The 17,225-nt window shown below is 36.4% G+C and overlaps 1 protein-coding gene across 4 annotated transcripts in view; it reads left to right on the forward strand.

The window, feature by feature from the left end:
- The window catches only part of FAF1 (Fas associated factor 1), a 513,649-nt gene that overhangs the window by 198,480 nt on the left and 297,944 nt on the right, over positions 1-17,225 (forward strand). For all 4 annotated transcript variants that reach the window (XM_044945026.2, XM_044945027.2, XM_025289476.2 and 1 more), the window contains 2 exons: positions 8,767-8,858; positions 16,671-16,762. In XM_044945026.2, the coding sequence (XP_044800961.1) occupies positions 8,767-8,858; positions 16,671-16,762 (184 nt within the window). The remainder of the gene's footprint in view (positions 1-8,766; positions 8,859-16,670; positions 16,763-17,225) is intronic.

Below are 17,225 nucleotides of genomic sequence, written 5' to 3' on the forward strand. Positions count from 1 at the left end.
TGTTTTTCTGGAACTCTCTTGCTTTTTCCATGATCCATCGGATGTTGGCAATTTGATCTCTGGTTCCTCTGCTTTTTCTAAAACCAGCTTGAACATCTGGAAGTTCATGGTTCACGTATTGCTGAAGCCTGTCTTAGAATTTTGAGCATTACTTTACTAGTGTGTGAGATGAGTGCAATTGTGCGGTAGTTTGAGCATTCTTCGGCATTGCTTTCTTTGGGATCGGAATGAAAACTGACCTTTTCCAGTCCTGTGGCCACTGCTGAGTTTTCCAAATTTACTGGCATATTGAGTGCAGCAGTCTCACAGCATCATCTTTCAGGATTTGAAATAGCTCAACTGGAATTCCATCATTCCTGAAAGATGATGCTGTGATATACTGTATATAACCTAAAACTGAGTAGCATTTTCTGGAACCCTCTTGTCTCAGACTCTGTAAGTTGTCACATATTTATGATTCTGTTGATAACTATAGGTGTTACAGTAGTGATCTTTTTGTTTAAATTTGTATGTTTGAGCAGCAAGATATACAACGACTGTACCTTTGGGTATCTGAGGTGAAAATGTTTGGAGGGAAAAGCAATGGAACATTGCCTTGTAGGTTTTGCCATTAACTTACTAGTTGTTCATGGGTAAGTCGTATCCCAGGATGATTTTAAAAAGCCTCTGAGCTGGGTCCTGTCTAGCCCCTAGTATCTAATATGTAATATGCTGCTTCTGCTACAGAATCTTAGTCCGATTTTTTTCAAAAGAGCAGTTTCATAGTTGAAACAAATGTTTCTAGGTGTTGATGGCTTATAGCGTTTAAAATAAGGAAGAGAATAGAGGCACTGGAAGATTTCTGGTATTACCAAAAAAAGTGTGATTTGAACAAAGAAGGCAAAAATTCACGTTTGAGATTTGTGCTTGAGAGAAAGTCACATGATATATTATTTCTCATTTTCTAGGTGACAGGTATGATTTTCTTGCGTTTACTGGGAGACTAAGTCTCAATTTTCTTTAGGGGCAGTTTTTACTTTTTGGTGCTGTGTTGTGTTAAGTTTTTTTTTTTTTTTTTCCATTAAAAAATGGTAACAGGTGACATTAATATGAAATACATTCTTAGCTTTTTTTTTAAATTAATGTGGAATTCGAGTCTCAGAGAGGGCCAATAAATTGGGTTAGTAACTAATAGTCACTTAGTGATAGAATTGAGATAATGCTTGTCAACATAGTGATCATTAATTTTATACATTCTCAAGGAATTCCCCAAAATTATCAATTATACTTTGGAGAATCACTACTTTAGATCCACCAAAATAGTGTTGTAAAGAAGTCTCAAATGGATCAACCTGATATGCATGAAATTTAAGGACCCGTCAAAATAAACTTCTACACTCCTTAGAGGCGAACCATTAAATACAGACATTCATTGAGCCTGCTAGGCTCCGCTGTCCATGGAATTTTCCAGGCAAGAATACTGGATTGGGTTGCCATTTCCTACTCCAGGGGATCTTCCTGACCCAGGTATCGAATTCCCATCTTTGCATCTCCTGCATTGGCAGGCAGATTCTTTACCACTGAGCCACTGGGAAGCCTTCAAAATAATGACTACACTCTTTGTAATAGAAGCAGTGCAAGCCAGGAGACAATATAATGACGTTTCTAAGTGCCAAAGAAAGAAAATGTCAATCTGGAATGCTATATTCAACAAAAATATCTTTCAGAAATGAAAACTAAATTAAGACTTTATTTTCATACAAAAGCTACAAGAGCTATTAAACTATCGAAGTAAGTTCCTCAAGCTGAAGAAAATGACACCAGATAGGAAATTAGATTAATACAAAGAAATGAAGAGAAATGGTAAAAATATGAGTATATTTTTTCTTTCGTTTAAATTTCTTTAAAAGATAATTGACTTTATAGGTGTAAAGTTATGGAAAGAACACAACAGGAAAGGGGAATGGAAGTATGTTTTTGTCAGACAAGTCCTGTGTTATTTGAAGATGGACTGTGTGAAATTAAATATGCATATTGTAAACCCTAGACCATCCCTAAAACAATGAAACACACATTAAAGTAATTAAGTTAAGGGTTGAAATGAAATGAAAATACCTAATATATTCAATATTTGCAAATGAAGGTAGAGGAAGATGATAAAAGAAATAAAAATCAAGACAAATAGAAAACAAATAAGCATATAGATAATTAAATTATCTTCACATCTTTATGAGAAGGTAGAGATTGTGAGACTGTATAACAAAGAAAAACCAATTATATATGTATAAGAAATCCACTTTAAATAGAAAGTATAAGATTGAAATATAAATAAGAAAATAGTAACCAATATATGTGTTCTGTTAATCACATATTATGTTAATACTAAATGAACTAAAATTCTGTGCAAGTACTATCTATTATGAAGGCTAAATGGGAACACTTCATAATGATGAAAATGTCAGTTAATCCTAAAGACATAAGTATCCTAAATGTGTGTATATATAATAACAACTTTCAAAGTCTGTGTACCAAAAACTAATCACTAGAACTGCAATGAGAAAAGGAAAAAAACTACAGTTGTAATTGGGCATAAAAACACTCCTTTCCCATAGTAATGTTCAAAACAACAGATAGAAAATATGAATAGTGTATCAACCAATTTTACTTACGTGAAATAGATAAAATGCTTCTTAAAACTGTGTGTGCATCCATGCTCAGTCACTTACTCATGTCCAACTCTTTGCCACCACATGGACTATACTATAGCCCACCAGGCTTTCTCTGTGCCTGGAGTTTTTCAGGCAAGCATACTGGAGTGAGTTGCCATTTCCTTCTCCAGGGAATCTTCCTGACCCAGGGATCAAACCAGGTCTCCTACACTGCAGGGGGATTCTTTTACCACTGAGCCACTTGGGAAGCCCTCTCATAACCATAGGAAAATTTATATTCTTTTCACCTGCATTTGCTACATTCGTTAAGGTTAAAAAAAATGCTCTGCCATGAAACAAGTCACAGAAAGTGACCCAAAGTGACTTAAAAAGTCATGTTAGGTATGTTCTCTGACTCAGTGGAATTAAAATAGAAATCAAAGGAAACTTGAAAATTCTGATATATTTGGTAATTAACCTACAAGTGTGCATTGTAAGTCGCTTCAGTCATGTCCAACTGTCTGGGACCCTCTGGGCTCTTGCCTGCCAGGCTTCTCTGTCCATTGGATTCTCCAGACAAGAATTCTGGAGGTAATTAACATATCTCTAAGTAAACTAAGGATCAACAAAGAAATCACAAAGGAAATTAGAAAATATTTTTAGTTATGATGGAAACATCACATATCAACATTTGTTTTATGCTGACAAAATGGTATGCTGCTAAGTCACTTCAGTAGTGTCTGACTCTGTGCGACCCCATAGACGGCAGCCCACCAGGCTCCGCCGTCCCTGGGATTCTCCAGGCAAGAACACTGGAGTGGGTTGCCATTTCCTTCTCCAGTGCATGAAAGTGAAAAGTGAAAGTGAAGTTGCTCAGTCATGTCTGACTCTGTGCGACCCCCATGGACTGCCACCTACCAGGCTCCTCCATCCATGGGATTTTCCAGGCAAGAGTACTGGAGTGGGGTGCCATTGCGTTCTCTGACAAAGTGGTATGGAAGGGAAATTTACGGTTCACATGTTTATTTATATAAGAAGAAAGTTCTGAAAGCAATGAGAAATAAGAAAAGTGTCCCCACTCCACCCCACCCTTCTGCTTTTGAGAACCAAATATACATTTACCAACTGGACTAGAAAACCTCATAAGTCATGAGGCTTTGGATGGAGTACAGTTGATTCTTCAACAACTCAGGGGTTAGGGGCACCAACCCTTTGCACTGCTTAAAATCCATGTATAACTTATAGTCAGCCCTCTATATACCCTTTTCCTCTCTATCTGCAGTACCTCATCCACTGCAATTCAGCCAACTGCAAATTGTATAATACTGTAGTGTTTACTGTTGAAAAATAATCCATGTATAAGTGAACCCTCATAGTTCAAACCTGTGTTGTTTAATAAGAGTTAACTGTACTAAGAAGGCTTTTGTCTTAGTATAGTCAAGATTAGTCCTAAATACCGCTCATGTGGTACAACATCTTAAAAGCAAAGACTCAAAAGGACAGAACTATTTTCAAATAACTGCCTCCCAAAATAAAGCTCAAGTATATTTATAGGAATAAGAAAATATTTAGCACCCATTGAGGTAAAATTCACAGTGTCTGGCATCCAATAAAGATTACCTGGCCCATAAAGAAAAATCAGTTAACCAAAAAAAAACCTGGAATTGACATAGATGTTGGAATTAGCAAATAAGGACATTAAAACAATTATTATAACTGTTACTTAAGTTCAGAAAAAGAGAGAAAAGATTTCAAATCATAAATGACTAAAAATGTAAAAATAGCCCAAATTGAATGTCTAGAGGTTAAGACCGTGATGTCTGAGATGAAAAACATACAAAGTGGGATTAACAGAAGATTAGACATTGAAGAAGAAAAGATTAGTGAACTTGAAGACATCACAGTAAAAATTTGTCACAGTGAATTTGAAGACATCACCGTTTTTTCCTACAGAGTTAAAAATACACTGACCATTCTTCTCTTAGGTATTTACCCAAGAGAAATGAAATCATATGTCCCATCAAAGACATGTATGTTATTTGTAACCTCAAGTATTTATTTGTAGCCTGAAACTGTGGAAAACAACAAATGTCCATAAACCAGTGAATGGATAAACAAATTGTTTTATATTCATACAATGGAATACTATTTAGTAATAAAAGAAACATTGTCATTACATGTAACAATGTGGAGGAATCTCAGACAATGTATTTTGAATGAAAGCCATATTTTTAAAGTATATTCTGAAATTCCTTTTATCTAAAATTCTAGATAATTTGAACCAATTCACAATCACAAAAATCAAATCACTGGTTCCCTGGGGATACAGAAAGGGGTAGTGTGGAAGAGTTAACAAGGTGTATAAGAAAACTTTTTGGGGTTGCTGAATAAATTCATAATCTTGATTATGATGATGTTTTTACTACTTTATATATTTGTTAAAACTTACCAAATTATAGATTGTGAATATATGTATTTTGTTTTTTACCAGTCATAATAAAACTTAAATGTTTTTGAAAAGAGCAAATCAAACCCTAAGTAAGTATGAAAGGAAAAACTTATACATACATAGACACAGGCATAGAAATCAATAAAGCAGAAAATGGATAAACATTATAGAGAAAATGAACTAAATGAACACAACTTAAAGCTTTTTTTTTTTTTGAGAAGCTCAATAAAGGTGGTAATTCTCTTGCTAATGTGAATAAGAACAAGAGAGAAAACACAAGTTAAACATATTGAGAATGAAAGGTACCTACAAACATTAAATGGATTATAAGGCAACATTAAGAATGGATTCATGCTAGGAAATTTAAAAGCTACATAAAACACTTTAAAAGCTAGAAAAATTATTTTAAAGGTGTAAGTTACCACAGTTGACAGAGAAAAAATTTAAAATCTTAATTGCTCTACATCTAATATATAAAGCTATAACAATCAAAGCCTTCCCTGCTCCCTTCCTCACTCCCTTCCCCCCTTCCTCCTCCTCCAAAAAAAAAGTGAACCCCAAGCCCGGATGGGTTCACTGGTAAAGTCTCTAATATTTAAGGAAGAAGTGTTAGAAATCATTCACAAATAGAGAAAGATGAAATATTACTTAATTTATTTTATGTAATCAGCATTAACCCTGATACTAAAATCAAAGACATTATAGGAAAATGAAACTATTATAGACTGATATTACTTACAGTCTAGAGGCAGAAATCCTTTATAAATATTTATAAATTGAACTCATTAAATGTAACAAAAATATAGATATGTATAATGACACCTCATGGTCAAGTGGGCTTTACTCAGGAATACAAGGCTTGTTTAACAGTTTTTATATAATCCATTATTAATTCACCATATTAGTACAATGAAGGAGAGAAAATCTATTGATCATTTTAATAGATGGAGGGAAAAACATTTGACAACAATATTTGGCTTGTCAAAAGCATTGACAACAATATTTAACAACAATATTTGGCTTTGCTGGTGGCTCAGTGGTAAAGCATCCACCACCAATAAAGGAGATGTAGGTTCAATCCCTGGGTTGGGAAGATCTCATGGAGAAGGAAATGGCCACCCATTCTAGTAATCTTGACCGGGAAATCCCACGGACAGAGGAGCCTGGCAGGCTACAGTCCTCGGGGTTGAAAAGACACAACTTAGTGACTAAAAAACATTTAAAATTTCATTTATTTAAAAAAATTTTTAAGTAATTAAATCCCAGCAAAGTAAGAATAAAAGGAAGCAACCCCACAATGGTTCTCTTTTCTTCATATCCTCACCATCACTTATCTCTTGTCTTTTTGATGGTAGCCATTCTAACAGATGTGAGATAATACCGCATTATGGCTTTTTGTTTGTATTTCCCTAGTATTTAGTGATATTGTGCATCTTTTCATGTACCTGTTGGCCATTTTTTGTCTTCTTTGGAAAGATGTCTAAATCAGTTCAGTTTTAGTTTGATTATTTAGGGGCTTTTGGTTATTGAGTTATGTGAGTTCTTTATATATTTTGGATATTAAACCTGTATCTCATATATGCTTGGCAGTTAGTGGAGTGTTCCTTGATGAAATCTACATATCATCAGTTTTCACATATAGGGGTACTATAGTGGCAGTGCCATCTGCCTGTAATGTAGGAGACCTGGGTTCAATCCATGGGTCAGGAAGCTCCCCTGGAGAAGAGAATGGCAACCTACTCCAGTATCCTTGCCTAGAGAATTCCATGGACAGAGGAGCCTGGTGGGCTGCAGTCTATAGGATTGCAAAGAGTTGAACACAACCAAGGGACCTAACACAATCACAATCACATAAGAAATACGGCTCACCTTTCTCTTATTTCCATGAAGAGAACAATCCTTTCTCAACAGTGATATTTTTGAAGGTCAAAGTCGATGTATTTTGTGCTTCTAAAGTATAATGTTGAATCAGAATTCTTTTATGATGTTTAATCACTATCCAAAGTGCCCAGATAGGAATTTCCTTAGGAAAGCAAAAAAAAAAGTCACTAAGGACACTTTTCCAGTAGTCATGTATGGATGTAAGAGTTGGACTGTAAAGAAAGCTGAGTGCCGAAGAATAGATGCTTGTGAACTGTGGTGTTGGAGAAGACTCTTGAGAGTCCCTTGGACTGCAAGGAGATCCAACCAGTCCATCCTAAAGGATATCAGTCCTGGGTGTTCATTGGAAGGACTGATGTTGAAGCTGAAACTCCAGTACTTTGGCCACCTCATGTGAAGAGCTAACTCATTTGAGAAGACCCTGATGCTGGGAGGGATTGAGGGCAGGCGGAGAAGGGGACGACAGAGGATGAGATGGTTGGATGGCATCACCGACTCGATGGACATGAGTTTGGGTGAACTCTGGGAGTTGGTGATGGACAGGGAGGCCTAATGTGCTGTGGTTCATGCGGTTGCCAAGAGTTGGACATGACTGAACTGACTGAACTGAAGGCCATGAAGGGTTTGATTGTAGCCTTGCTTACCTAGACCACTGTGATTCCATAGAACTTATGTAGGGTAAGCTCCACCTTCCTTCTTTTCCTTTATCAGCATGGATTTACTTTTTTTTTTAATGTATAGTATGATCATTTTCTGCAGTGTTCAATCGCTTATTATAAATGGAATTGCATTGCATGTTAATCTAAAATTATAGACTAACCAATCTAATAAAAGCATATACATGAAATATTTGTACATTCTGATTTAATGATCTGTTTATTGTACTGTAGAAGCAGAAATGAGCTGGTTAATTAATAAGTAGACTTGATTCTTGAAAAGTACTTTGTAGCATGCTGGAAAAATTGTGTTTCTTTACTGTTTCTGATTAGTATCATTTTCACTTTTGCTTTTACATTTTGGTCTTTTCCTTCACCGAATAGTATATCCTTTCCTTTGATTTGGTTCTCCTTCACAAAACCCTAGTATACTTCATGCTTGGTTTTAATCCAGCTACAATTGAAACTTGAGTTTAAGTCTCACCTGTCTCACAAAGCCTTCTTTATTTGATCCAACATAACTTTTTTTTCTTTTCTTAAATTCTGTTCCTTTTTTTTTTAAGACAGTTTAAATTGTCTTCTAGATTATATGCATTGTTTTGGTTTTTTTTTTCCCAGCTACTTTCATGGTTGTTGTCTCCTCTATCCTTGAACCTTAGAGGTAGATAAGATAGACATTATTATATCCCATTTTACAGATACAAAAACTAAGAATAGACAAGTTCTTTTATTTCTTTAAGCTAAGACTTCAACCCCAAACTGCATTGCACAGTTTGCTTTCCTTATACTATAATGCCTCAAGTTTTATTCTTTACTGACTACTCCCACCATATGCTGATCACATATTGGTCGGTTTGAAATAGATTGTTTCTATTCAAAACCCCATCACTGATATCTGTTTCTTTTTAAAAAAACTGCTTAATTAATTATTAAGTTTTTTATTATAATGTTGAAACTTCACTTCTTCAAAGGGGCATCATGTTGTATGATCAAGATTTGAAGTTTGGACTACTGAAATTTTTCATATTCATTCATGAAACAAATGTCATTGACTTGAGAACCATATCCCTAATATTAGTACTAGCTTTGGATATGAATAAATACTGATTGTATTATTTTGTTATTAATATTTGGTCTCTTCTTATTTGTACAGGAGAAATTAAACAGATTTTAGAAAGTGAACTTCAGATACCTATGTCTAAAATGCTATTAAAAGGCTGGAAGACTGGAGACGTGGAAGACAGTGTGAGTTTCATAATTACCTAGAAATAAAAGAAAATTAAGTTATGCTATTGACTAAAGTATAAAATTGTTTTTTGTTAATGTTGTTACATATGACAAATGGAGATTTGGTAATAGTAACTTTGTTTAAGAATACAGCAAACAGTGTTTTTCAAGTTAAAACATTTCATTGTTAATCAGCAACACTCATTAGGTATATAAGTGAAATCACTCTTTGGCATATTTTTCCTATTTATAAGTATTTTATAGAAGTCAACTTGACATCTTTTTTTGAGAGCATTTTATCCTTTTCTCAAACCTCATATGATGTCAGTAATTGCCTTGGAATAATAATTTTCTAAACAGTTACTTGTTGGCTTGAAAGAAGTCATACCCAGTATATATACATTTATGAAAGTGAGTGTTAGACACTCAGTTGTTTCCAACTCTTTGCAACCCCATGGACTGTAGTAGCCCACCAGCCTCTTCTGTCCTTGGAATTCTCCAGGCAAGAATACTGGAGTGGGTAGCTATTCCCTTCTCCAGGGGATCTTCCTAACCCAGGGATTGAACCCTGCATTGCAGATTTCTGCAATGCAGGAACCCAGGGCTTCTGCAGTACAGGTGGATTCTTTACCATCTGAGCCACTAGGGAAGCCCATATATGTTTATATCAAGTATTTATATGGAACAAAAAGGTAATAGGAAATATTTTTAACTTAGAAAATTTAAATGGTGAGAATGCTTCTTTGTTAGGTGGATAGGGTCAGGTGCATGGATGAGTTATATTTTAAGAGTTTACACAAAATGTTGCAATTTTAAGCTCGTAGTTGCTATTCTCAAGCACCCATTTTCAGCCTCAGGCATAAAATATTTTATGCACATTCTTTTTCTGACAGAGTGAGTGGTAAAGGATGGAAAGAAATGAGTTAAGTAAAGTTTTAGATGTTTGAAATAGAAATAACTAAATCTTTTCACACTAGTAACTGAGTTGATATTTAAATACCAGGCATGAACTTAAAATCTTCAACTTTCAGTTCAACTCTCTGTCAACAGTTTCTGATAGACATTGTGCTTATAAAAATTTGTATGTGAGTTCATTTGATACATGGAGATACTCTGAGTACTTCATTAAGTTATTTATAGGAATTTCAGGTTGACAAGATACTTATAAATTTAAGTAAAAATTAGTGATGTGCTATATTAGAGGTTATTGATATTATAATAATATCAATAACTTCAGATATGTAGATGACACCACCCTAATGGCAGAAAGCTAAGAGGAATTGAAGAGCCTCTTAATAAAGGTGAGAGAGGAGAGTAAGAAAGGTGATTTAAAACTCAACATTCACAAAACTAAGGTCATAACATCCAGTCCCATCACTTCATGGCAAATAGATGGGGAAACAATGAAAAGAGTGACAGACTTTATTTTCTTGGGCTCTAGAATCACTACAGATGGTGACTGCCGCCATAAAATTAAAAGGTGCTTGCTCTTTGGGAAAAAAGCTATGACCAACCTAGACAGCACATTAAAAAGCAGAGACATCACTTTGCCGACAAAGGTCCGTCTAGTCAAAGCTGTGTGTTTTCTGGTAGTCATGTACGGATGTGAGCGTTGGACCATAAAGAAAGCTAAGCATCGAAGAATTGATGCTTTTGAACTGTGGTGTTGGAGAAGGCTCTTGAGAGTCCCTTTGACTGCACAGAGATCAAACCAGTCCATCCTAAAGGAAATCAGTATTCATTGGAAGGACTGATGCTGAAGCTGAAACTCCAGTACTTTGTCCACCTAGCGTGAAGAGCCAACTAATTGGAAAAGACCCGGATGCTGGGAATGATTGAAGGCAGGCAGAGAGGGGGGCAACAAAGGATGAGATGATTGGATGGCATCATCGACTCAGTGGACATGAGTTTGAGCAAACTCCGGAGATGATGAAGGACAGCGAAGCCTGGTATGCTGCACTCCACGGGGTCCCAAAGAGTTGGACACGACTGAGCGACTGAACAACAACAACATTAGGAGTTACCTTACTTTTTCTGTACTGAGCCAGGTAGTTAATATTTTAGGCTTTGTGGACCATGGAATCTCTGTTGCAACCACTCAGTTCTGCTATCATAGATGAAAATAACTGTAAACCATATATGAACCAGTGAGCATGACTGTTGGATTAAATCAATATTTGTGGACATAGAAATCTTCATTTTATATAATTTCACATATCAGACACTACTCTTCTTTTGATTTTTTTTCAAACATTTAAAAATGCAAAAATCATGCTTAACTGACAGGACATACAAAAGTTAAGTAGTAGGCTGAATTTTTGCACAGGCTATAGTTGACTGACACCTGGTCCTTTTTGGCTGTTCTAATTGAAATGTAGATTTAAGAATAAAAAGAAGTATTGACTAAGTAAATCAACAACCTTGGTAGAAATAAAACAGCAAAATGCATTAGTTTACATAGCTATATCATTTATCCATTCATTTATTGGGAAACCCATGGTTTTGAATTACCTACCCGGCATTTTTGGTAGCTTGTAAAAAGAAAGGCAAACATTTTCAAAATGTTCTTAAACCCCAATGTGTTCTGGTAAGGTTGTTTCTCAGTAGCCATAAGAGATTGGTTCCTGCATCTTCCCCCTCATACCAAAATCTATGGATGCTCAAGTTCAGTTCAGTTCAGTTCAGTCGCTCAGTTGTGTCCGACTCTTTGTGACCCAGTGAACCGCAACATGCCAGGCCTCCCTCTCCATCACCAGCTCCCAGAGTCCACCCAAACCCACGTCCATGAATTGGTGATGCCATCCAACCATCTCATCCTCTGTCGTCCCCTTCTCCTCCTGCCCTCAGTCTTTCCCAGCATCAGGGTCTTCTCAAATGAGTTAGCTCTTCGCATCAGGTGGCCAAAGTATTGGAGTTTCAGCTTGAACATCAGTCCTTCCAATGAACACCCAGGACTGATCTCCTTTAGGATGGACTGGTTGGATCTCCTTGCAGTCCAAGGGACTCTCAAGAGTCTTCTCCAACACCACAGTTCAAAAGCATTAATTCTTCAGTGCTCGGCTTTCTTTATAGTCCAACTCTCACATCCATACATGACTACTGGAAAAACCATAGCCTTGACTAGACGGACCTTTGTTGACAAAGTAATGTCTCTGCTTTTCAATATGCTGTCTAGGTTGGTCATAACTTTCCTTCCAAGGAGTAAGCATCTTTTAATTTCATGGCTGCAGTCACCCTCTGCAGTGATTTTGGAGCCCAGAAAAATAAAGTCAGCCCCTTATATAAAATGGCATAGTATTTGCATATAACCTATACATCCTCTTTATGCTTTAAATGATCTCTAGATAACTTATAATACCTAATACAAAGTAAATGCTATGTAAATAGTTGCTGATGTGTGGCAAATTCGAGTTTTGCTTTTTGGAGCTTCTGGAATTTTTATTTTTACAAGTATTTTCCATCCTTGGGTGTGGAACCTATGGATACAGAGGGCTGACTGTTTATGTACTCTTCTCCCTAAGTGATATTTTCTATTTCTATGCCATTAATTTTCTGATTACTCCCAAATATGTATTGCTAAGTTATACGTCTTTGAATTTGTATAACCAAATTGGTAGTTCCCTTTTATTCTTGCATACCTTATTGGCATTTTTAGCTTAACATATTTAAAATGGAACTTTTGATTTTCCTTCCCATGCCATTTCTCTACCAGTCTTCCCCAGTAAATGGCAGAACCATATCACCACTGCTAAATCAAAAAATGCAGGCATTAATCTTTTCCCATTTGAAAAACACCTAATCCTTGGAAACTGACTCAGCACATTGTATATCAACTGTACTTCAGTAAAATAAATTTTAATAGATAAATTAATTGGCCATGCTCTGCAGCTTGCAGGATCTTAATTCTCCAACCAGGGACTGATCCTGGGTCATGGCAGTGAAAGCACTGAGTCCTGGCCACTAGATTGCCAGGGAGTTCCTCAATAAAATAATTTTTAAAAAAATTTCAAAAGTACCTAATCCTTAGTAAGTCCTATAGACTCTGTTTTCAAAATATATCTCAACCGTAGCCACTTTACAGTATTATTATTGCACGGCCTAATCCATGTTGTTAGCTTATCTTGCCTGGACCAGTGTAATAGCTTCATTATTATTTTTTCAGCTTTTCTTGGGAGGGGATTCTTCCTATGCATTCTCCATAGAGGAGCCACAATGTTCTTTTAAAAACATAAATCAAATTATATCACTTTCCTGGTAAAATATAACTTTTTATTGCACTTTGAATAAAATTCAAGCTACTCACCATGGTTTAAAAGGTATTGTATTATTTACCCTATATTCACCTCTACAACCTCATCTTCAGCCTTTCATACCTTCACTTTCCAAGCTGCGATCATAGAACCTTTTAATTCTTCTAAAATGCTCAAGCTCTTTACATCTTTATCTGACAGATGCTCTTTAGCTGCCTGGAATGCTTTACCCTCAGTTCTTCACATGGGTGACTTTTTCATCCTTCAAGTCTCAGCTTTAATGTTACTTTCTTAACAGTTATTTGTATTTTGTAAAATGGCTCCCATCCCAGCATTTTCTATCACAACACCATACAAAATGGTGTTTCTTTCATCATTATATATCCAATGCCGGATATAATAAGCATCAAATAAATGTTTGTGAAATGACTGACCTACTTAAAGTATATGTTTAATCATATCATATGTGGTTTGAGAAGGTTTATTGGAAAATCTTTGGATCAGGAATGGTAAAGTGACAGTAATGATCAAGTGGTAAGACCAAGCTGTTATCAGTAATCATCAAAGTAAAATAATGAAAGATATCAGTAATCATCAAAGTAAAATAATGAAAGATAAAAAATGATAAAAGTAACTTTCCTGTGTTTGTATGCAATATTTTTGTTTGTTTGTTTGCATATTAACTCTTGCAAGGTAACAGATCAATTTCAGAGTAACTTGCATATATTTGACAAAAAGATTGAGAACTTCAAGTCTTCCTGGATGATTGTGAAGTTACAATTAATTGCCTATTACAGTGTTTTTTTCAATCCATGGTCACAAATCATTAGTGAGTTGTGAAGTTAATTGAGTGGGTTATACCCAGCATTAAAAGAAAAGGAAATAGGGATAAAGGATGTCAGAATATATTGCAGATAATGAGTAAGTATTAAGGCATGACAAATGTAAGTCAAGAATAAGTCCCAAAGCTTGTGAAGGAAGACTCTGCCTTTAGTAAGATGGGTACTCTCATGGAGGGTCAAGAATAAATTCGTTAGGTTATATGCTAGGATAAGATCAACTCTCCCCAGGTGTCCCTACTTTCATATTCAGGGTTAAAGTGATTCCTAGATATTTACTCCACCTTTCTTTCCAATACTTTCAGCCTTGACATTATTATTTGCTTTGATTCAACCAGAACCAGTTTCATTATGCCTTTTATACTGTTTATGCCAGTCACCGCAAGGAGTCTCAGATTCCCAAATTATTCCTCACTTAAATCTCCATAGCCTCTGTACAACCCATATCTGTCCTTGTTCGTTTTGCTCTCCACTGCTTGAAAATTTTTTCCTGAGCCCTATGGAACTAATTTCATCATTAGCAAAATTCCTTCTATTGCCAACCTCTTGTTACACATTCTCTTCACCATCTACCTCTGACTGAAATCTGCCTTCCTGAAGATATTGTTTCTTTTGAGGATTCTCAGTTTTAAATGCTTTTCTCCGAAAAAGATGGGAGTACCAGACCACTTGACCTGCCTCTTGAGAAACCTGTATGCACGCCAGGAAGCAACAGTTAGAACTGGACATGGAACAACAGACTGGTTCCAAATAAGAAAAGGAGTATGTCAAAGGTGTATATTGTCACCATTATGTGCAGAGTACATCATGCAGAGAAGGTGATGGCACCCCACTCCAGTAGTCTTGCCTGCAAAATCCCATGGACAGAGTAGCCTGGTAGGCTGCAGTCCATGGGGTTGCAAAGTCAGGCACAACTGAGCGACTTCACTTTCACTTTTCACTTTCATGCATTGGAGAAGGAAATGGCAACCCACTCCAGTGTTCTTGCCTGGAGAATCCCAGGGATGGGGGAGCCTGGTGGGCTGCCACCTATGGGGTCACACAGAGTCAGACACGACTGAAGTGACTTAGCAGAGTACAATATGAGAAATGCTGGGCTGGAGGAGGCACAAGCTGGAATTAAGATTGCCGGGAGAAATATCAATAACCTCAGATATGCAGATGACACCACCCTTATGGCAGAAAGTGAAGAAGAACTAAAGAGCTTCTTGATGAAAGTGAAAGAGGAGAGTGAAAAAGTTGCCTTAAAGCTCAACATTCAGAAAACTAAGATCATGGCATCCGGTCCCATCACTTCATGGCGAATAGATGGGGAAACAGTGTCAGACTTTATTTTTCTGGGCTCCAAAATCACTGCATATGGTGACTGCAGCCATGAAATTAAAAGGCTATTACTCCTTGGAAGGAAAGTTATGACCAAGCTAGACAGCATATTGAAAAGCAGAGACATTACTTTGTCAGCAAAGGTCCGTCTAGTCAAGGCTATGGTTTTTCAAGTGGTCATGTACAGATGTGAGAGTTGGACTATAAAGAAAGCTGAGCGCTGAAGAATTGATGCTTTTGAACTGTGGTGTTGGAGAAGACTCTTGAGAGTCCTTTGGACTACAAGGAGATCGGTCCTGGGTGTTCATCGGAAGGACTGATGTTCAAGCTGAAACTCCAGTACTTTGGCCACCTGATGCGAAGATTTGACTCATTTGAGAAGACCCTGATGCTGGGAAAGATTGAGGGCAGGAGGAGAAGGGGACAACAGAAGATGAGATGGTTGGATGGCATCACCAACTTGATGGATTTGGTTTGGGTGGACTCCGGGAGTTGGTGATGGAGAGGGAGGCCTGGCATGTTGCGGTTCATGGGGTCACAAATGGACACGACTGAGTGACTGAACTGAACTGAAGTAGCCATTATACTACTGGACTAACTGTTAAAATATGTGTCCTCATTGTTCCTCATTTCCGTTTCCAGTCCTTCCTCTCTGAAGAACCTTCAGCATTGACTTTCATGTTAAAATTTTTTTTATCATCCATGTGGTGCAGTGGTAAAAAATCTGCCTGCCAGTGCAGGAGACGCAAGAGACATGGGTTGATCATTGGGTTGAGAAGACCTCCTGGAGGAGGAAATGGCAACCCACTCCAGAATTCTTGCCTGGGAAATCTCACGGACCATGGAGCCTGGCAGGCTACTGTCTATGGGGTCCCCAAAAGTTGGACACTACTGAGAACACATACACACAAGATGATTATCTGGAGGAAGAGTTAAGTAACCTAGGTAACACTTAGTAGAGACCTCATCCAGGTCTTTTCATTTCTTAGGCTATAGCTCCTCTTATAAAGTCTTCGGTTTAAGATATTCTCTATCATCTTTTCTAGATCTAATGATCTCTGAAAACATAACTTGCTAATTTTTGCTATAATGATCCTGAATAAAGTAGATATTAGTTGCAAGGTTATGCTTCTTCAATGAAGTAATTAATAATCTTCAACTATGTATATAACTGTGTATATTTGTATCTCTTTGTGAGCTAAAGAATTTGTATTTTATTTTAATACTCAGATTTATGCTAACTTATGCATGGGAGAAACAAATTTATTTGGATTCAATAGTTCTGTATTATCCTATTTAGGAAATTGTCAAAAGATGAAAAGTCAAGCTGCAATGGCAATAATTTTCTAAGAATTATAGGAAAAGATTAATAATGCACAGTCAATAGTTATTTTTTGTTTTTACCTTTTCTTTTTCAGACCGTCTTAAAATCACTACACTTGCCAAAAAACAACAGTCTTTATGTCCTTACACCAGATTTACCACCACCTTCATCGTCTAGTCATGCTGGGTAAGGTGTTTACTTTTCCTGGAAATAGGAAATGAAAAGTTTGATTGTTAAATTTCTTTAAGCTGTATATAAATATCAAAATTAAATCAAAACTTGTTGAAGTTTTAGCTTACTAACAACTATTAACTATATAACGTTTCAAACTATTTGGTTTGGAGTGTTCATTTGTTTGATCTTAGTGATGGAATCTTTACAAAGAAAAGCTAGCAAAACTTTGTTATATAATAGAAGAGTCATAAATGGTACTTCTCTGTTTGAAGGGAAGAACGAGAGTTGGAGGGAAGAGAATGAGTAACTGGAACTCTAGTTTCTCCCATGGCTGAAGCAGTGTATCTTTGAGGAAATTTCTTGTGCTCTGGAGAATACAGCTTGAAATACATTGATATAAAATTTTTAAGATTTCCTTTCTTTTTGGAATAGAGAGTGTCATTCTTTTTTCAGTATTTACAGTGAAACTCAGTAT

The sequence above is a fragment of the Bubalus bubalis genome, chromosome 6, assembly GCF_019923935.1.
Source record: "Bubalus bubalis isolate 160015118507 breed Murrah chromosome 6, NDDB_SH_1, whole genome shotgun sequence".
NCBI lineage: Eukaryota > Metazoa > Chordata > Mammalia > Artiodactyla > Bovidae > Bubalus > Bubalus bubalis.